Below are 22,119 nucleotides of genomic sequence, written 5' to 3' on the forward strand. Positions count from 1 at the left end.
CCTTTCTCTCCTCCTTCCTCTCGTTCTTCTTCTCTACCTCACAACGTAACATGGTATCAGAGCCTCGGACCTAGGACTGTGACGTCTAGGGTTTCACGCAGCTTTTCTTTCTCTCCTTTTCATTCACGATAAAGTTGGGCGTCTAAGGTTGCTGCTGTCGGTGGGACTGCTTGATAAAGAAAAAAGGGCAGATCACGTTCTTCATGTAGAGACGTGATCTATACCCTATGTTGCTGCTGAAGAAGATGTGTTGCTATTGACGTTCAGATCTGAAGGTCGAAGTCCCTCATGTTGCTGAAAAAGACGTGTTGCTGTTGACGTTCAGATCTGATGTTCAGATCTGAATGCAGAAGCGTATTAAATCTAACCTTGATGGTTGATGGTGCCGTTGCAAATTGTTGGTGTTGATCAGATCTGATTCAGTGGATGTTATTACAAATAAATATATATATATATATATATATATATATATATATATAATATCAGATCAGACGTTGATTTTCTGTCGCAGGTTTGATTTTCAGACGTTGATTATCAAAATATATATATATATATATATATATATATATATATATATATATATAACGTCTGATCTGCCTTGCGTGTGGTGCAGAGTTTCTTTTTCAATCGCAGAATTGTTTTTTCAGTCGCAGGTTGATTTTCAGTCTATCGTGGGCCTGGTTTCGTGGTTTTATCATGGCTGCAAACAGATCTATACAATTTGATAGAACATAGAGGCAAGTGTTGAATACAAAGCTTTCTCAAATCCTTTTTCGTTTGGATCTACTATCAAACTTGATGGAGCCAACTATGATGTATGGTCTAGAACCTTCATATTGTCGGTCGTTGGACATGGGAAGAAATATATATTAGAAGAAGATGAACCAGTTGAAAAAATTGGTAAATACGCACGGTGAGAGGAAGAAAACAACATTATTAGTGCTTGGCTTATGAATAGCACTCAGCCCCACATTGCAGCAGGACTTTGTTATTTTAATACAGCCAAAGATATGTGGAATTCTCTTCGGCAGATGTATTCTCAAGATAAAAATATCAGCAAAATTTTACAGGTTCAACAAGAATTGTTACAAATGCAGCAAGGTGACATGGATTTGACAGAATATTTTACAAAGTTGAAGTTTATTTATGAAAAGATGAATTCCTTAAAACCGCCCTGTAAGCATTGTCTCAAATCTCACATGGAGCAAATGATTGTGGTTAAATTTCTTGCTGGACTATCTTCTGATTATTCTGCATCCAACGCTCAAATGCTTACAAGCTCTGATTTTCCTGATCTTGATGAGGCCTTCAATAGACTAAACAGATTGGCTGTTACTCTTCCTCCATCTTCGAACAACTCGCAGCCATATGCCCTTGCCTCATTTGGAGGAGGAAGAGGTGGTCTGTACTCTTCCCGTGGTAGAGGAAGAGGCCGAGGCCCTGGAGGACGTGGAAGACTTCAGTGCACATATTGTGGTCGTCTTGGTCACCTAGAGGATAGGTGCTGGAATAAAGTGGGCAAACCTAACTCATCCACTTCTTCGTCTGTGACATCTTCATCCAGCTCTACTCCAAACACACATCCTATCAGTATGGCTCCTAAGGCGAATCTCACTGCTGCTTCAGTAGATACTACATCTCTTAATTTAAGTCCAGCTGAAATTGATTTAATTATGGAACATAGATCTAATGCTACTCCTTCTACCTCATCGACATCTACAGTTGTCACTAGTTCAGCGTACTCTGCAGGTAACACTACTTCTAAAGGTTGTTGGATAATTGATTCTGGAGCATCTAAACACTTTTGTGGAGACGCTAGTATTTCAAACCTGCAGAAATTTGATTCTCCTCAACATGTTCGTTTGGCGGATGGAAGACTATCGCCAGTGGATGGACGTGGAGATGTTTATCTTTCTCCTTCTTTGCATGTTCATGATGTGTTATATGCTCCTGAATTCCCGAAGAATTTATTATCTGTAAACAAACTAACTAAAGAGATGAATTGCAAAGTTATTTTTGACTCGGGTACTTGTGTATTTCAGGATCTATCGACTGGGAGGAAGATTGGTGGAGGCCATGAGATAGATGAAATATACATCTTGGATACATCCCCTAAGGAGGCGTCATGCCATGTTGATTCTACTTCAAGTGCCTTCTAGTGGCATCTCAGATTGGGTCATCCTTCATTCCCTAAACTTCGGCTGCTGTGTCCTCAAATTTCTTCCACAACGTCTATCGAGTGTGAGGCTTGTCAACTGGGCAAGCATAGTCGTACTTCCTTTCTATCGAGTCAAAGTCAGTCTAGTCAATGTCTATTTGATTTAGTTCATGTTGATGTTTGGGGGCCTAGTTGGGTTCCAAGTCGGTTGTCGTCTCGTTATTATCTTTCCATTGTTGATGATTTCTCTCGTGTCACTTGGGTGTTTTTGATGAAAGACAAAACTGAAGCTCCTTGTATCTTGAAATCTTTCATATTGGAAATAAAAACTCAATTTAATTCTTGTGTCAAGGTTGTTCGCACTGACAATGCTCTCGAGTTCAAATCCTCTCATTTACTTGAATTCTATAAATCCCTTGGTATTGTGCCACATTTTACATGCCCTCACACATCTCAACAAAATGGTGTAGTTGAAAGAAAACATCGCCATTTGTTGGACGTAGCTCGCACCATCATGATTCATTCTCATATTCCTTCTAAATTTTGGGGAGATGCAATTTTGACTGCATGTTATCTAATAAATAGAATGCCATCATCTTCCATAGACAACAAAATTCCAATAAAAAATCTATACCCAAATAGAGCTTTATTTTCGTTACCCCCACGTATATTTGGGTGCACATGCTTTGTCCATAAACTTGGTCCCAATCGAGATAAACTGGCTGCACAAGCAAGTAAATGTGTGTTTGTGGAATACTCTAAAAATCAAAAGGGGTATCGATGCCTTAATCCTATATCTAATCGAGAGTTTGTCAGTGCCGATGTAACCTTTCTCGAGTCATCTCCATTCTTTCTTGCAAGTCCTTCGAATCCAAAGTCTGAGATGCCATTTTCTGTTCCTCTTCCAATTCCTCCAATTCCTCCTCCAATTCCTCTTGAGTCCCTTCCTTGTTCATCATCACCCTCCATCCCACGGTTTAGAGATCCTCCTCTTACATATTCAAGAAAAAATCCATCATCTAATGACCCAACACCATCTTGCTCTCAGGAGGTAAGTAGTTTTGAATTACATAACATGCCTGAGTGTTCCCTTAATGCTCCTGTTCCTGATGAATTACCTATTGCTCTGCGTAAATGGATTAGACAATGTACAATTCATCCTCTTTCTAAGTTTGTTAGTACAGCTCATGTGGAAAATCATATGTGCAAATTCATTGATGCCTTGTCAGCTACATCCATTCCTATTTCACATGAACAAGCTATGTTGGACTCTAAGTGGTACCAAGCTATGAAGGAGGAGATGAATTCTCTAATATCTCGTCACACTTGGGATCTCGTTGAACCTCCTTATGGGACAGATATTGTTGGCTCGAAATGAGTTTTCACTATCAAGTACAACTCAGATGGTACAGTTGAGCGCTACAAGGCACGTTTGGTAGCAAAAGGGTACACACAGACATATGGTGTTGACTTCTTTGAAACCTTCTCTCCTGTGGCACGTTTGGGCACTATATGACTCATTATATCTGTTGCAGTTCATTATGGTTGGAACATGTACCAACTCGATGTTAAAAATGCCTTTCTTTATGGGGATTTAACTGAAGTAGTCTATATGCAGCAACCACCCGGCTTTGAGAAACAGGGAGAGTGTACCAAGGTATGTCTGTTAAAGAAAGCTATATATGGTTTGAAACAGAGTCCTAGGACATGGTTTCAGAAGTTGTCTGACGTTGTGTCTAAGTTTGAGTTTTAGAGATCGCCTCTAGACCATTCATTGTTCATAAAAAGGACTTCCAGAGGTATAGTTGTTATGGTGGTATATGTGGATGATATTATTTTAACTGGTGACAATGAACAAGAAATATATGACACAAAGGAGTATTTGCAACAACATTTTGTCACTAAAGACCTTGGCTCTCTACGTTACTTCTTGGGGATAGAAGTGGCAAGGAGCAAAGAAGGTCTCGTTCTTTCTCAAAGAAAATATGTTCTTGATTTGCTTCACGAAACATGTATGACTGGAACTAAACCAGCTTCTATACCCATGAATTCTCGCACTCATTTATATGATGACAAATCTGAGCCTGTTGATAGCAAATCATATCGGTTTCTCATTGGAAAGCTACTATATGTAACAATTACTAGACCTAATATATCCTTTGCTGTGGGAAAACTAAGCCAATTTATGGACAAGCCGAGGAAAGCCCATTGGGATGCAACTCTGTTATTATTGAAATTTCTAAAAGGCTCCCCTGAAAAGGGACTATTATTTAGAAGAAGCACTTCACTTCAGATAGAAGCTTACTCTGATGCAGATTATGCAGGCTCAGTTGATGATAGAAAGTCCACTACGAGATTCTGTATCTTTGTTGGTGGCAACTTAGTCTCTTGGAGAAGTAAAAAATAAGCTATTGTTGCTCGATCAAGTGCAGAGTCAGAACATCGAGCCATGGCCCAAACAGCCACTGAGATAGCATGGGTGAAAGGCATGCTAGAAGGTCTTGGAATTCAGGTTGAGCTACCTATAAAAATGCAATGTGATAATAAAGCGGCTACTTACATAGCAAATAATCCGGTCTTCCACGAACGGACCAAACATATTGAAGTTGATTGTCATTACATTAGAGACTTAGTCCAATCCGGGATTATCTCTATTGAGTATGTTGCTTCCGAAGACCAACCTGCAGACATATTTACCAAAGCTCTTCCAATATCCAATTTCATGAAGTGTTGTAGCAAGCTGAGCATGATAGACATCTATGCTCCAGCTTGAGGGGGAGTGTTGAGAAAACGTGCTGCTTTTGATATTTAAAGTGTTATGTGTTTTGGTATTTAGTATTAGGTAGCTTTCTGAATTTTTAATATTTTGGTGGACTCATTATGTAAAGGGTTAATCTTAACCCTAATCCTATTAGTCTAATGAAAAGAGGAGCAGCCAACGACTTTTCTGGACTGCTACCTTTCTCTCCTCCTTCCTCTCGTTCTTTTTCTCTACCTCACAACGTAACAAGATTTATAGTTCACTTTAGGCAGAGAGCTTCCTTCTATTAAGTTGAAGTCATTGATATTGTATGATTAAGCAAAAAGGAAATGTGAAGCAGACATTTGTTAATTAACTAAGGTACATGAGTAAGCATGTGGAGACGATACTAGGACGCTATTACTTCTAAGGAGTTTGGTTCTTATTAATATACAACTTGCAAGAGGATCTAATGCAACAGGAGATGTGGCAGGTCACAGTGAAACAAGTGTTGAATCAACTAGCTTTTGGAGTCTTTCTTATTGAAACACTAGCCTTTGATGGAAAGAGTTTGTATAAAAAACGAAGCATTTTTAAGTTAAAAACTTGGAGATCACTCAGCACTTCTGGTCCTAGTGCAGTTTGTATTAAGAGCTACTCCCTTTGTGTCAACTTGACCAAAGACTGAACATCAACCTATATGATTTTTCTACTCAGTGTCATGTTTCAGACACTTATGGGCCTTATGGTGACTTTTGGGCTTCTGCATTTCTTTAATATGCTTCTCTAGTGACCTTAACATTTTATAACATGTTCTTGTGTGAATGACTGCCATTCAGATAAGTTTCTCCACTGATACAAATGGACATATGTTTAAGTCAAGGACCACCATGCATATTTGCATTTACATGTTTGGGCATATTAATGGTCTTTAATGAAGGAAACAAGAGGCTAAAAACCATACATGCTTTCTGTTCTGGGTGAGGCAGTAAAAATAATTTTTATTGATATGAGAAACTTGATGACAATAAATGCAAAAGATTCACACATAATCCGTGACAAACCAAATAACCTCTATGGTAGTCTACTAGTCTTGTATTATGTACACATATAGGTTCAATTTTAAACAAAAGAAGCAGAGAAATTGCAATACAACGATTATGCATGATGGGAAGGCCAAGTGTGTGCAATGCCAAAAGTACCCTTGAATAACGTCATGTGTGTCTCATACTTGCTGGCATATTCAGGCATATGTAATTGATCGTCCTGTGTTTGCTGTATATATGACATATTGATGTAGTAAATATTCAAATTAATGACATGCTACAATTCAAAAATGTATTTCATGTATGAGTATTGTGAACTCTATGAAATTGACACCTATGTTTACTTTCTTAATCCAACCTGTTCAGGCCTCTATGTTTTGGCATCAGAACCTGCAGTACTTCCTTGGTTTGGTTCAATATTTGCTGATATTGGGGATGGCCAGTCCTTGGTCCAGTCACTGTCCACTTTCTCTGGTCATTTGAAGCAGATTAACGTAAGGTTCCTTTTATTTATTTATTTATTTATTTTTTGAAGTTCCAATTGACCTAGTGCAACTGGCTTCTATATCTTATGCTTGGGTGCTCTTTATTTGCTATGCACGATGTTTACTTAATCCATACTTTTTGAGGAAGATACTAAATTTATTGGTATTGTTTGGCAATGTTGGATGTTCCTTCCAGAGTTGGTCATAATCGTTGCTTTTATTCACTTGCTTTGACATTTCTTCCCTTTTTTCCTGGCAATGTCTTTCAATTATTGATGTTAAACTGATGGCAGTAAATGGACACGAGATAGTAATTGCTGAGAATTGTTTACATGATTCATAATGGAACTGCTAGTTGTAAAGTCTTTGTGAACTAGTTTTTGTATCTGGAAGTATGGCATAAAATTGGGAATTAATCGTTATAAGAGGTAAAAAGGTGATACTGTTTTCATGTTTTAGTATTTCAGGGAATTTAGCAGGAGCGAAGAATGGAAGCATGCATCAAGATGCTATGGTGTTAACATTGTCAAGATAATTGTGATTATATTGGTTTGACCAATCCTGCCAATGGCCATAATGGTGGTTACGGAACTAGGAGAGAACCCTAGCTGTTAAATCTTTCTGGATAATACCTGAGGAGCACTTCTCTTTTTCTTTTGGTGGTTTTCCTTCTTTTCGTTTTTTGGTGGGGTTGGGGTTGAAGAGGGAGTAGGAAGTGGAAGTCGTGGAACTTCACTGTATTATTGCATGGGAGAGTGCTAGTGATAAGGGTAAGATTAATGAGAAACTTGTTTGGTTCATTCCTCACCTTTCCTTGTGGAGCATGCTACGTGGAGTATGGTCTTCCTTAGATTTAACAAGAGAATTGAGGAGAAAAAGGCATTTGCTACCTTATGGTTATGTGGTTGAAATTGTTGGGACTTGAACATCATCAGTGGGTCAAAATATGGTTTTGCAAAATTTGGTTTACTTATATCTTTCTCAATCGTTGCTGCTTGTTTAAAAACACTTTTACAATGAAACTGCTAGTTGGTCTTAAGGCTACAAGTTGCAAGAGTGGCCTTGACCATTTGTTGAATTGTACCTTTTACAACTTTGTTGACATTGTCTGCTAAGTGCGTTTTTGTTTTTCAAGTGAGTTGATAAATATACAATGAAAAATACGAACATATATTCTAATTTTGAGATGGATTTTTTAGAAGGCATCTTATACATTTTTTCGCACTTGCCTACAGTCATAGATTGATAATACTGTTATAGAAAGTTGGGTAGCATATATGTTATGCAAAATCTGGAACCTTGCCTGTTGTTTTTATAATCACTGTTATGAATGCGATCACCATTGCACAGTTGAAGTTCTTTAGCAAATACTTTTTTCACTGGAAGTAACAAAACCTAAGCAAGTGCTCTTAGAGCTATATTTCTCCCTTGAGACATGGGAAAAAACTGTAGGATATGGCCTCCATATCACATTGCTGGTGTTAGTAAAACCTTGTCACAGTAAAGGAGAGGGAATTTCTTAGTCAATTGGATGCAGGAGTATCAACATGAAAATATATAACAGTAGGACTTGATTTATTTAATGGTATATTAATGGTGAAGACTTGCCTATAGCTGATTTAGGGTCCTGAACTATGCCTCATCTATATCGTGCTATAAGATGCCATCGTTCACGAACAACGTTTTCTCATTTACTGTTTGATGTTCGTTACAATTTTTGCTGTACATGCTCTTAGTATTCTCCAATCTGGGCTTTCATTGACTAATTTTGTGTACCTTTGCTTTTTTTTTTCATCTTTTCCCCCTTCCAAGCAAGAAATGTTTTAAAGTTCCATTCTGTTGGTATAGTTGTTCTTTAACCATACTATTATTCATTTTGTGTTTCAGAGTATTTTAGCACAATCAACGAAAGATTCATTGGTTCTTCTAGACGAAGTAAGTTCATCGTATATTGCTTACCTTCATAGTTCATACTACTCTTAACCATATGTTATTTTTGGATGGTGGGTTGGGAGATGTCGCCGTGCTGGTTTAGCATGCTTACCTACAGGAGCCTCCTCAACAGTCTTGATTGAATAAATGAGACCAATTTGTTCAGGAGCATAAACACTTGATTAAGTTTGCAATCCTTGCAGAGGCTGTATAATAATGTCTATATATCTGTGATTCTGTATAGCCCGTGTTGGTTCATTTATCAGAAAATTGAGTTGTGGCATGGGAGGTATATCAGCTGCATTTTATGTTTGATATTGTCGGTCTAAAACCCGGGCAGACACTCTTTCCCAAGTAAAACCTATTTCTTGCCTCCAACTTGAGCTGGGGGGGATATGTGGCCTTGCTGGTTTAGCATGCTTGCCTACAGTAGCCTCATTTAGAGTCTTGATTGAATAAATGAGCCCAGTTTGTTCAGGAGTATAAAAACTTGATTAAGTTACCAGTTCTTGCAGAGACTATATATATATATATATATATATATATATATATATGTATGTATGTATATATATTTGGTTGACTTATCTGAAAATTTAGTTGTGGCATGGGAGGTATATCGGCTGCATTTTATACATGAGGTTGTAGGTCCAAAACCTGCCTCACGTGGGACAGACTTTTTTCTTTCCCAAGTAAAATCTATCTTCCTGCCTCCAACTTGATCTATGCTCAAGCTTGGTTAGCCTGAGTTATGATGGTGGTAGCTCAATGCCAGGTAGAGTTTAAGTGGAGCTTGTGGTGGAAACCTTTTACAACTCATCTCAACTTACACCCGGCTCTGTCCTGCCCTACTTGATCAGAATTGGAACAATATAAAATTTGTCAACTTCATTGCTTTAATGGCATTCCTTAGCCATGTTAAGGGGATTCAGCAGTTGTGAAACATGAGAGGAGGGATCAGTGGATCGACAATCTGTATGTGCAACAAATATAAAAGTGGATATTAGTTAATGACGGAAAGAATCAAGTAGTAGGTAACAAGAGGGAGGTGCTAGACAAGGCAGTGAAACGTGGTTAAGAGTCATGTCCACCTCATCTCACATGTACATATACTAACGATCCTCTAGGTTCTTTCCAACACATGGACAGAAAATATCCTTGCCTCTATATGGAAGAAAATCTAACAGAGATATCTAATTTGACTGGATTTTTAAGAAAGAAGAGAAAAGCGATCAGGGATAGAGTAAAAGATAGTTGCTAAGATTAACTTGAAGGTATTTATGAAGGAACTAAAATTGCAAGATTAAGTTGGACGAGTATATGCTCACATATCTGTGAGTGGGCATGCTTTTTCTGATGGTTTTTGATGCTATACTTGTTTGATGCTTTGTGCTTGTGTACTTTCCTTAGTAGAATAAATAGTATATAATTTATCATATGAAATCATTTCCAGATTATGCATATATGTTGTGATGACCTTTGAAGCACTGCATTATAAAAAAATGACTCAGCAAGAAGTTGCTCAGGGTTTCCTAAGTTTATGCTCCTTTGTATTTATATTAACAGCTTTTCATGAAGTTATCAACTGATCTGGGATATGGTCGGATGGCTACTTTTTCAAACACCCTTTTCCGACCCAAAACTAGTTAATTACCTTTTTTGGGTCCTGTACTGCTTCCTCTACAAGAAGGAACTAACATGCTGTCACCTTAAGAGTTCTTGGTAAACTAAACTTATTATATGCACATAACAAACTTTGGATTAGATGTACTTTATATGTGTATCTAGTGCTACAGTGCTACGTTGAAGGAAAAAACACATATTTTCTTGCTTAGGTTGGTGCAGGGACCAATCCAATTGAAGGGGCAGCACTTGGTATGTCGATATTGGAGCGTTTCGCTGACCAGGTGCTCTTGACCATGGCCACAACTCACCATGGTGAACTTAAGACCCTGAAGTACAGGTACCTCGGTTTTTCCTCTTCTTGAAACTTGTGTTCTTTTCATTGATCATGGAATGTCATGGAGACGAGAAGCATTGGGCACTTCTAGGTCATATTCATGTGAAATTGTGATGCCTAACTTTAATCAACACAGTTTTCTTTGTAAAAGAATGATACAGATTTCCCTCAAGTAAAATTCAGCTCAAGATCAAACTAGTTGGTGGAAGAGCTTGTAAGCCCTATGACAGAGAAACTCTAAACAGCAAGTATGATTTTTATTTTCTTTTTCCAGTTTCACTATGATCTTGAAAAAGAAAGCTGGTAATTTAGGCTGAGGTACAGTAATCTTACGGATATTGCAACTTTAAACTGCTGACCCCCAAAAAAAAAAAAAAATTAGCATCAACAGTGTGGAGCAGATATGCATGTGATTTTAGAATGCCTTTAAATTGGTTAATTAGAGGCTCTACATTGATAATCTACTTAGTAGATTTCCATTTCAAAAGAAATGTGCTTTAGGCAGCATGAGTTATTTCTAGTCCTTGGGCTTTGAAATTTGACCTTGTTCAGTATTGGTTTCTATGTTTTTCTATGTTTGCTATTTTTAGTCTAGAAAATATTCTTTGTTTTACAACATTAGTTAAATCCCCTAACGATATATAGCAGAATCAAGTCAAACCTTGGAAGACCAACCAATGATGGTTTTTTATTGTTTCTCCCTTTTATGCAATTACATCAAGTAATGTGCATTTTGATGCAATTTACACAACAAGCATTCATCTTTTGCAAGGCAAATGTTCAACAAAATGAAGGGCTTTGAATTGCTAGTAACATGCTTTTCTTTTCTTCAGTAATCACAGATTTGAGAATGCATGCGTGGAGTTTGATGAAGAGAACTTAAAACCAACATACAAAATACTTTGGGGTGTACCAGGTTTTTTCTTCCTCTTGGCATCTTCCTGGTTTTTGGAGTTTGAGTTACAACTTGGATAGAGAATGTTGTGGAATTTCACTTTTTCCTACTCATGCACATGATACCTGTCTTTTTCCTCGATGTTTGATGTAAAATGTAGTTTTATGACTTTAGAATGTCTATCTTGTTTATTAGCATCTGTACATTGTCGAAATCATAGTTTTATACGATTTTGCAAGTCCTTGTTTCTTGCGGGTCAGCCAACTCTTATGACATGCTTGTTTCAATGTTTCATGCATGCACTTGCCTTTTTATTATTGGAGAATTCTTCTGGATATAATGATGGAACATATTAGGTTTTTCAGGCAGTTGGATTAGGAAAGATATCCTACTTATTTTTTCTACATTAAAATTTCAAATGATTTCAATATGTAAGCATATATTTAAGTAACTATCTTGAATCATTTTTTCACAGTTGGGTTAAATAAGGCTAGTCCTACAGGCAGGAGATACATTTGAGCCCTTTTTGGGTAATGTTGACACGGGTGCTCCCCTGAAACAGAGGTGTGCATAGGGCCACCCATGTCATAATTTTGTCAGCCTCTGAGCAATGTTAAATGCCTTCTCAGCATTAAATGTGGATGATTGAGGCCTCAGAACCTTTGCTGATCCTGCTTCCATTCAACCCCTGACAATCTATTTTACATGGCCAATATTGGAAAAATGGTCTTGAGTTGATAGGTTAATTGCTTGTTGTCATGCTTTCTCCAATCATTTTGCCATGGAAAAATTGTTATATTCCTTTCCTTCTGGTGAAGTCTTCAGGGACAGTCAATTCAATTTCTGACCACTTTATTACCAGCAGGGGCAGCAGAGTGAAATTGGAGTGCCACTAATTTCTAGTGCAGCCTTCACGTGCGAGGTTGGCAAAAAATTAATGATTTTGGTGGTGGTTATGAAAAAACAAAGGAAATGATATTATGAAAGTTAAAACATTTAACAACCACGATTGGATCATGAAAGGTCAACCTACAGTTTTATTAGGTACAAGTGGGCAATCAAAATCCTAGTCTATCTTATATACAAAGCAAAAATGTTGGTTGAGAACTTGTATACAAATGGATATATGAAATGGCCAACTTGCTGAAATGTGGTGGTTGTATAGTACCCTCTCGTGCTGATTTTTCTTTTCTTATTTGCTATTTCAGTTGGCTTCATAGAGGCATTTCAGTTACTTGATGGTAGTTTGGCTTGTTTATCTCCTGTCTTCTGGACGTGCACACAATGGTTAAGTCTCAGCTTTACATGGGGTATGATACGTGTTCTAATCTGCAGAAGTTTGTATTTCAGGACGTTCAAATGCAATTAATATTGCTGAACGGTTAGGGCTAGCTCCTTCCATCATAGATGATGCTCGCATCATATATGGATCTGCTAGTGCAGAAATCAATGAGGTGATGGTAATTTGCTTCAACAGGTTGACTAGCTTTAGATTTGTGCTGTGCACTTGCTTTATTTTCTAATTCCCGGAGGTTACTGGGAGGCTTCAGAGTGTCCTTTCGGCATACAGGTCTCAAAATCTATGGAGTCGCTGAGTAGGGCTCTTATGAGTGAGATCAGTTATGTGGTCTAATCACAGGACTATCAAATGGCTTACCATGGAAAAACCTATTTTTCATTCACATGTTGCAAATTTAATAGCTAATATCATTGCCTGCAATTTTGTGGGAAGGTTTCCCTTTGAAAATTTATTTTTCTTTTTTGAAAAATTCAAGAAACCAAAAATTCAAAGAAAGGATTAACAGAAAAATAATGAGATCATAAATTTTGTACTATTCTCATGCAAAAATATTGACAAAGGTTTGCAAGATCCTATTGATTTTAAAAAACAAAAATTATACACTTCAAATAATTAACTTTTTAAGGAAAAAAAAATCACGATAGTACTAAAACAATATTGCAATATTATCATGATATCCATTTCTTGTGATATTTAAAAATATGTCGATATTTTTTCATTAGGATAACATTTGGAGATTGCTGACCTTGATATAGGGTGGAGGTGCAGACTGTGACATATTGGTAGATAGTCTGATACTATCATTAGTACCAAATATTTCTTACATGCATGCAGATTTTCATGCTTGAAGCCTTCAACACAATTTTGTGCCTAGCTGAAGCACATTTTCGAACATTTGGGGAATACTGTTGATCCGCTAATAATTGATATTTGAACCTAAAGTGTGTCGCTTCATCTTGCTGCAGGTTATAATTGACTTGGAAAGATACAAACAAGAGTTTCAACAGCATGTTGGTGAAGCCCGGAAGAATCTGAGGTAGAAATTTGTTTCTGTTTGGAAGCTTTGCTTCTGTTAATAGGCTTGTGAAACAAGAGCCCGTATACCTCTAGATTTTGGTAATGGTATTGTGCATTTATGGTAGTGCACATCGGTGAATTATTTCTACACTACATGTTTGAGAACAAATTGTTTGGCCTTTTGATCAAATGATTTGAGACAAAGCACAAAAACCATTTTCTCGATGGGAAACTAATCCTTAAAGATAGTTGATGCTTTAAGCCAAAAAGATTGACCATGTTGACATGCAGCTACAAGACATATATGATGTCCTTTTGTTCCCTTTGTTTATGCCTTTAATCTTCTAATAGTTGATATACTAGAAGACTGTTTAATCATTAGAGAAAATTATCTTTGTAAGAAAAAGTTCATATAGGCTAGATGCTTTTCATATTGTAGGCTTGCGATAGAGCTTCACGAAATGCTGCTGGAGGCAAGGCAAAAAATAAATAAACACCGGGCGATCCAGAGGTTCAAAAAGATGCAAGAGATCTATGAGGTTGCAAGAGAGGCACGATCTACCTTGCAGAAAAAATTGCGAGATTTTCGCGCTTCTAAAAATGAAGTTTCTAAAGTCCGGACTGGGGCATTTAAAACAGAACCAGATGAGAGTCAAGGAGGACCATTACCAGGTATTATTTTCAGGATTTCTTGTATAATTCACAATTTATTATTTGCTTAAAAAGACTTCATTGACGTGTAAATAATCAATATGTGCTTAGACAGATACATCATAATATCATATGATATTGCAAAATTCTCTTTTTGCTAATTTTGTAGGGAAACCAAATGGATCCCCAGCAAAGGCCAGAGAGTTTAATGAAGGTTCGAAGCTGATATTACCTGGTAGTATTACCTTACATTTTTTTCATGGTATTGCATAAAAGTGATAAGAAACTGTTCCTCTTTAACTGCACTCTTGCAATGGAGTTTTGTAGGGAAACAAGACGAATCCGCAGCAAAGGCCAAAAAGCCTAACGAAGATTCGAAGCTGATGCTGCCTGGTAATATTGCCTTACATTCTTTTCATGGTATTGCACAAAAATGATTAAAATATTATTAATCCTTTACTGCACTCTGGCAATGGAGAAACAAGAGCCTGACATGATTCATTATTTTTGTAGGAACGCAGAACAGAGTTCCCGAAATTGGTGCAATGGTTTATGTGCTCTCACTTGCTAGGAAAATGAAAGTTCTTAAAGTAGATGCTTCCAAGGCGGAAGTTGTCGTTCAAGCTAGCAATATGAAGTTGAAACTAAGACTAAGTGACATAACCTTTTGAAGCCATGACCAGAATCTCACAAGTTGATCGATGCATGGAAAAAGGAATGATTTTAATGTCGTGTCAATTCTTTATGCAAATATAAAAATAAATGGGCTATTTTGCAAAATCTCTTTCTCTCTCTCTCTCTCTCTCTCTCTCTCTCTCTCTTGTCTCTAACAAATTTGGAGAAGCTTCCCACTCTTGGACCTTGATATGCTTCTGGTCGGAAAAAGTGCTCGAGGCCTGCATGGATTTTGACATTGCGGGAATGGAGCGTGTATAAGCCTGCGCGCTGGGCCATGTTCCTATTGGACTTTTGGAGGGCGCGTCCTGAATTGGCTGGGTTGGGAACTGTTGGCCTTTAGTATCTACTTTTTCTCCACCCCCAGTTTTGATGAAGCTGGGATGGATTTCAAAATTTTGAATGTTATTTCTTGGTCTACAGTGGATTTCCAAGGGATCAAACTTGCCCTATGGAGTGCCATAGAACGGTTCCAGGAGCAGAGAGAGTGGTCTCGGGGGTTTATGCCGCCGGACAAACAACAAAGTCTCTCAACTTCTGGTGTGGTTTCCCATAGAAAAGAAAAAAAGTGCAACCTCTTTTCCAGTTGTCCAGTGTCATGAATTGGGATTTTGATTTTTGTACTCTTCCAAAATGCATACGAGGAATCATTAACATTTAAATGATTTGCACTCAGTAAAACAAAATAATTTCAACGCCACTTCATGGTGAGCGCAAGCATGTAAGCTAGTTATGAAAAACTCGGAAAGGAAAGATGCAATCGTTTCTCTTTGCTCCTACTGCTAAAACCTTGTTCAGAGATATGGCACTTAAGCATTATCATTTTACAAGATGTCTGGCAGTTATTCTAGAACTTGCTTGATGAGTCATTTTCCTATATGATGAAGATGAGGAAGGTCGCATGCCTGCAGATCATTTGATCACCGCAACAGGGTCATTTGGTTTGCAGTCGGTGCTACAAAAGCTCGACGTTTTGCTTTCAGTGACTTCTTTGTTGGCCATTTCTTCGTCAATACCAACCTTGGTATCACTGCTCTTGCCCCATAGTACACAGTAAAGGCCAATGATGATGATGATGGCGCCAACGAGACTGCAATCGGCAAAGCAGGATTCTGTCAAGATTCATGGTTTCATGGAATAATAAGCCAAAAACTCATCTGTACAGCTCTTTCTCTCTCTCATGGCCCCTAAATGCATACCTGCCCAAGGGAAGCTGCTCTGCAAAAAGAAGAAACGATAGCAGGCCTATAACCATAAAGAGAAGAGGTTGGAAGGCAGATACAAAAACAGGCCCTCTCTTGCTTATACACCATGTTTGCACGTAATATACAACAATTGACATTATGGTTCCCTGCACTCAGAAATATCATCTTCATCACAATCACAAGCAGGCTATATGAGAACAACGCTTAGGTGCTGAAGTTGGATACTCACACAGTATATAATTGTTATAAGTTGCAGGTTCCAACTTAATCTCCATGCTGAAGAATGCCTTTCAAACGCCAGAGCAACGACTAGTGCTTGCAGTGATGAAAAGGAACAGACCAAGGCAGTCATAGACAATGGTGCAGGAAACTCCTTGTAGATTGCAGCCTGGATAACAAGGGCCATGACGGACTTCAGTAACTCCAATTCCAAAAATTTGTTTTTCAGTAAGAAAAGAACTTATGCGACATGATTAGGCCCCTGAAACCCCCGTGGTCTGTTGGCAAACTTTATGGGCCAACATCGGCCCAAGGTTTGTTGATTTACTGGTTAGGGTGTTCAAAAAAGATAACCTGTAAATATGTAAATATGACAAAGTTAAAGGAAATCCACAAGTCCCACAATTTGCATCCCCTGTCACAAGGTTAAAGATGAGATTCCTTTTCCAATGAGCAAGGGACCTTCATGGTGTTAACACTGAAGGCCTGCTAATGTGCAGTCTCTTTCATTTGGGATAGAAGGGGCTACGGGGGGGCCGCAGACATGCTTGGCACATGCTAAATTAACAGGGAAAGAACATACTGCATTTGGGATTGAAGTACCCACCTGAAATATAAGATATGAACTGAAGGCAATGTAACTAGTGGTGAGGAGAGCTGAACCCTTGAACCAATCATGCCTCTGGCTTACTGGGGTTGCTCTATAAATATTGAACATTGAAATCTGAAATCCCTTAAACACAACTCCTTTCCAAAATGTAAAAATCAGTGCGCCTCCTATGCAGACCAGAGTGCCGAAAACTTTAGCTTGCCCATGAAGATTTTGAATGCATACTTTCTCCATTCTGAGTATAAAAAGATCACTACAGTCAGTCTGGCCCCATATCTGCGACTTCTGTTAAGGAACGTAGCGTTCAATATCAACTTAAGTAAATATTATTCCAGTGCAGCCACTTATTGATCTTGGGTGCATGTGTTTGACATAGTTTTCTATTCAATATTGTCTTATGACAGATGTACCTTTCCATTACCACAATCTGCTATCTCTTCTTCGTAGGCAAAGAAAAGATTGTCAATCCCGGTTTGGTACCTTTTGTGTTTAAGATGCTTGGCCTCCATCATTGACTTATGCAACACAGTGGACCTATTAATCATATCAGAATAGGGCACCGGTTTTAAGGTATCAATGTTCAGTATTGTCTTAATTTGAAGGTTACATTTTCCACATACTGCAACAGCTAATGCTCTGAGTGCAGTCTCTGATTAATATGGTTTGCATTAGATATTACACTGTGAAAGATCTAACATACCATACTAAACTAATTCAGGGAAAGGAAATTTGAAAGTATGTGACCTGAATAAGACTGCCATGACAAAAGTAACTGCGGGGATGAGGTTGTTCAAGGCAGATGCTACAGTTGGAGTGGCATAGCGGAGGCCAGCATAGTGGACATTTTGTTGGAAAGTGATCCCAATAAGAGCAAGAAATGATAGCTTCATCGCAGTTGAAATTGTGAGCCGCGGACGCCGTTCCCTGCATGATTCTCCGCATATGAAACCAAGTTCAAAGTTCAAACTACTAAATGGAAGTATATCTTGGGAGCACTGCTCTACCTTCAAGGCTTCAACAAGTATAAATAATTATGAGTAGAAGTCTACTTGAGATATTTTACTCCTTATCGTTTTACTAGCAGCTTTTCATCTTCTTGGTGAAAATCCATCTCATGACCTGGCTATTGTTTTGACAGAAAATTTTGAATGAATTTGTACTGGAAACTTGAGAAGCAAAGAAGGATAAAACGTTTTGTGTCAAATTTATCTAAAAAATCTCATGTAAAGAAAGAGAAAAAGTTTGGTTTAATGGAGGAACATGTGCTGAAGAAATCCCGCAAGATGCTGCCTTGGCACCAGCACTAGATGATACGCTGCCGTCAAGAGTCACATGGAACTGTTTGGCCACTTTTTGATGGATTCTTGGGTTGTTTTCAGAGTACACTTTTTCTTCTTTTCGTAAGATAATTCAAGTTCATGTATAAAGTGTTCGTAGTTTAAAGCAGTAAATAGTTTTGGCTGTTGTTACACGTGTAAACCATGTCCTTAAAACTATTTACTGTTTTAAAGTATAAAAAATATATATATATATAAAACCTAATCCGTTTGTTAAAAGCGCCGTATAAACCATTGCTAATACTCCTGTGGAGACTATATTCGGCAATATATTCACCAAAAATTCCTCAGTCTGATGAATTCGTAAACCTTTTTTTTTTTCTCTATTTTTGAAATAATTGCTCATTTTTATGAAACTTTATTTCAGATTATAAAGCTGGCATCTGTAAAAAAGGATCGATTGCTTCCTGAACGAACAAATTCCTTCATGTGATTGGTGAGAACCAGTTTTAGACTTTGTGCATCGTTCTCTGAGAAACGACTTTATGTTTAGCGGATAAAAATGAGTTAATTTTTATATTTTATTTGGTTAGCATGATTTTGGACTTACTCTTTCTCTCTGGTTCCGGAATTTATGTTGCATAAATTCTTCTTGAACTTTATTCTAAGTTGACATCGATGCTAACGGTGCTGATTAATTAACACTGTGGAAGATATAAGAATTTCGAAATGCTTTTTTTTTTCTTTTGAATATTTTGCAAAAGGCGATTGGATATTTTGGTTATTACGGGAAGCTGAGCTGATAGTGTAGGTTTGGTAAACATGGGTTAAACCGTTATAAATATCGTTTTCAGGTTTTAAACAGTGAGGTTTTTTTTATCACGTCGTGAATTTACAAAAAAAGAAAATATATTAAATTTTAAAAAATGTAAAAAAATCTAAAAGATAAAAAAATAAAATAAATAAGAAACTAATAAGACAACATCAAAAGATGAGCAACAACTAAAAATTAAAAAAATTTAAATAAGCAATCTGACATTAAAAAACATGAAAAAACACCTGACATTAAAAAAAAAAAAGAAAAAGGGAAAAAATGGGGAAATTGTGTTTTTTTTTTTTGTTTAAGATTTAGAAAAAACCGGCGTTTTTTTACCATTTTTTTGGCCAACTTATTTTTCAAGTGTTTAACGTGTTCTTAAAAAAAGAGACACACATTTTTTTTGTAACTATGCTTAAAACTGATTAAAATGACGTTGATCTGGATTCATTCAACAAGGAGGACCTGAAGTTGCGACAAATAAAAACTAGTATTGTTATAATTATAAAAATTAATGTTATTATAATTATAAAATTAATATTTTTATTATCATCATCATATTATCATACCACTTTCTAGATTTCGTAGTTCCAAAATCACCTGGGTGATCCATTTGACACAGTATAGGGCTTTTCACATTGCTTGCTGTAACCATATTCAAAACAAATCCGACTCAAGGTGTGTCTAATTGATTCATATCCGATCCAATCTCGCTCCTACATGTTCCATCCCTGGTGCTCAATATTTACAGGGGAGATAATGCATCATTATAAAAGCTTATAGGCCTGTCTTTGATAGCCGCCTCAGATCTTAGACTAGTATTGCTGTGAAACCAAGTGTTTAAACAAAGTGGATTTCAAATCATGGATGAATCCAAAAAACTAACTCGGAAAGCACAAGGGATTCATAGATCTGAGACCCGAGGTAATCAAATATAACCATAAACTAATGAGAACAGCAACTGTTCCATGAATATGCAGAACACACACTGTTATAGTACTGTAACATGAATTTGCCTCAATCTTTGATACAGATTCATGAATAGTTTGTTACTGTTTGCATTGCAAAAGCAAAATAAATCGATTAGAGAAAAAAACTTACCTCTCATGATAGTAAGCAAATGGTCCTAGAATCGACATGGCGATAATGTGGCGATACACGACGAATACAAAGATGCTCATCCCCTCATCTAAGGCAGCTTTGCAAAGAAAATTGGAGCCAACATAGGCTAATTGCAGGCACACCATGGCCAGATACGGGATGGCACTTTGCTTCATGGTGGAGGTCCGCTCCTTCCCCTTCAAGAAAGGCAACAGGCTTTAGTAATTGAGGTACCAAGTCTCCTGAGCTACCGTGTCCTTTTATTCTTGCACCCACCATTAAAGCCTCTAACAAGCATCTTACGCAAACATTAGACATGAAAAATTGTGGTCTCAATAATGAAAAGAATCATGCCGAGGAACAAAAATCCACTCAAATCCAAGTGGGCAGATATAACATGTGATGAGATACCCAAGCATTTTTTATGGCTTGAGATTTTCCACTTTCCACCGTACCTTCAGATTGGATATGTTCATGGAACGAATCAGCTTATTCAATCACAAATGATCTAAACCCAATTGAAATATGAACCTGTTCATTCGTTCCCCTACAAGTTAGATCCAGATTTCATTCTGAACCAATTCATCCAATTCATCACCCCTGATTGAAGTCTAGATCTGGATTCATAAAATTGATGATATATGTAGGATTTGGTATCCCAACTTGATGTACACCTTACTTTTTTCAACCTCAGTTATAAGAGAGTGCCCCTGTTTATAAGCCATATAGCTATGTCAACAGGGGGCGGAGCCAGGATTTTTTTCCAGGGGCGGGCCAAACCGTCCGCAGTTCGGGCCAAGAGGAGCGACGGGTCGGACCAATCCTCAGCTTTTGGAAAGAGTTTCAGTCTTCGGCCAGTCCGAGCCATTCTTTAGAAGCAGGGGAATCTGGAATAACAGTAACCCAATAATCAGGTGGCAGGCTTTCACTATGGACTGCTTTCTGTCATCTCCCAGTCTCTCTAGGTGTTGTGTAGCTGCTGTAAAATGAGAAGGGGAAGGGAGCGTTGATCTGATGATGACGTTAACTCCTCTCTCTTCTTTACTTTTCCGGGCTGACGTTGCTGGATGACTAAATAAATTCCATTTTATTAAATCCCTTTATCAAAAAGGGCATATTGATAGTTTGTGGTTAACCATCCTAACATGTGACAGTCCGCTGATGGAAAGATATTTTTCTTTCTTTATATAGACAAACCACGGCTTTGCCCTACATAACCACTTTCTAAAAGCAGGAAGAGTGTTTCATCCTACCACCGGCCCAGGCCCAGTTCTGAAAATGCGTTGACTTATTTTATTTACTTTGGTCTTCAAGGTACCAAAATGAACGTAGACCCCTAGGCTACTAACTTTTTACTGGCATTGCACTTAGTCGCCGATATAAAAGAGACGCAGGGCCCGAACATATGCCATCGACTGCAGCCATTTTTCCTTTTCTCCAAAAAGAAAGGAGAAACTGCTCTTGTGCCAAATGTAGCGATCGACTACTTAGTACTTGCCCTAAAATTAGTGTACGTTGTGGGGAAAATAAAATTTCCTTTGGATGAGAATCAAAACCTGTCCTAAATCCATTTTCTTTTTAATGTCTTAGTTTTGGAGTGCAAAACTTGTTTAGGGTGTTCCAAGATCTAATTCAAAATAACATTTATTTTGTCATACTTGAGCATCATAGGAAAAATCTAGTTCAAACTAAGTTCGACATATTTGTATATATACGCAGAGAGAGAGAGAAATTGCAACCAGTCGCGCTTTTGAAATCATCTACTTAATTCTTTCTTTCTGGCTTTTACTCCCCCCATGGCTTTTACTACCTCATTTTTTCTTTCTCTTTTCTTATTTTGTTTACAACTTTCATCTTCACCAAGAAGTAAAAGATATGTTCATGGTGCAACAATAGTTCATAGTGTTTTTCGCAATATTTTTAAGGTGCTTTTACCGATAGATTTTTTGGTTTCTAACCATTGGCAGCATCCGCAGATCTGTCATGAAGAAGGGAGAAGGGGGCTTGGGTGCATATAGATGAAAAGATATTGAG

General features: G+C 37.6%; 2 protein-coding genes across 3 annotated transcripts in view; one reads left to right on the plus strand and one right to left on the minus strand.

Annotated features, from left to right (window-relative positions):
- The window catches only part of LOC116262476 (uncharacterized), a 33,054-nt gene extending 18,093 nt beyond the window's left edge, over positions 1-14,961 (plus strand). The window contains exons 13-22 of one of the 2 annotated variants that reach the window (XM_050079947.1): positions 6,311-6,438; positions 8,317-8,364; positions 10,194-10,321; positions 11,152-11,234; positions 12,564-12,667; positions 13,479-13,549; positions 13,970-14,202; positions 14,351-14,416; positions 14,509-14,574; positions 14,695-14,961. In XM_050079947.1, coding sequence (XP_049935904.1) covers positions 6,311-6,438; positions 8,317-8,364; positions 10,194-10,321; positions 11,152-11,234; positions 12,564-12,667; positions 13,479-13,549; positions 13,970-14,202; positions 14,351-14,416; positions 14,509-14,574; positions 14,695-14,852 — 1,085 coding nt within the window. In that variant the 3' untranslated portion in view covers positions 14,853-14,961. The remainder of the gene's footprint in view (positions 1-6,310; positions 6,439-8,316; positions 8,365-10,193; positions 10,322-11,151; positions 11,235-12,563; positions 12,668-13,478; positions 13,550-13,969; positions 14,203-14,350; positions 14,417-14,508; positions 14,575-14,694) is intronic. The other variant, XM_050079948.1, reaches the window with a different exon arrangement.
- A 545-nt stretch (positions 14,962-15,506) lies between these two features.
- Positions 15,507-20,317, minus strand: LOC116262480 (WAT1-related protein At5g07050-like). The gene is made up of 6 exons (XM_031641898.2): positions 20,086-20,317; positions 17,635-17,814; positions 16,888-17,125; positions 16,291-16,449; positions 16,056-16,207; positions 15,507-15,946 (listed from the first exon to the last, which is right to left on the minus strand). The coding sequence occupies exons 1-6, from the start codon at positions 20,259-20,261 to the stop codon at positions 15,769-15,771; spliced, it is 1,083 nt and encodes a 360-aa protein (XP_031497758.2). The 5' UTR covers positions 20,262-20,317; the 3' UTR covers positions 15,507-15,768.
- Positions 20,318-22,119: the final 1,802 nt, after the last annotated feature.

Source organism: Nymphaea colorata, chromosome 10 (assembly GCF_008831285.2).
Source record: "Nymphaea colorata isolate Beijing-Zhang1983 chromosome 10, ASM883128v2, whole genome shotgun sequence".
Classification (NCBI taxonomy): Eukaryota; Viridiplantae; Streptophyta; class Magnoliopsida; order Nymphaeales; family Nymphaeaceae; genus Nymphaea; species Nymphaea colorata.

Coding starts and splice junctions, on each gene's coding strand:
- LOC116262480 (XM_031641898.2), bottom strand. CDS start 20,261: ATGAAGCAAAGTGCCATCCCGTATCTGGCCATGGTGTGCCTGCAATTA. Junction 17,126..17,634: donor GTCATGGCAGTCTTATTCAG/GTCACATACTTT, acceptor TTTTATACTCAG/AATGGAGAAAGTATGCATTC. Junction 15,947..16,055: donor GAGCAGCTTCCCTTGGGCAG/GTATGCATTTAG, acceptor TGCCGATTGCAG/TCTCGTTGGCGCCATCATCA.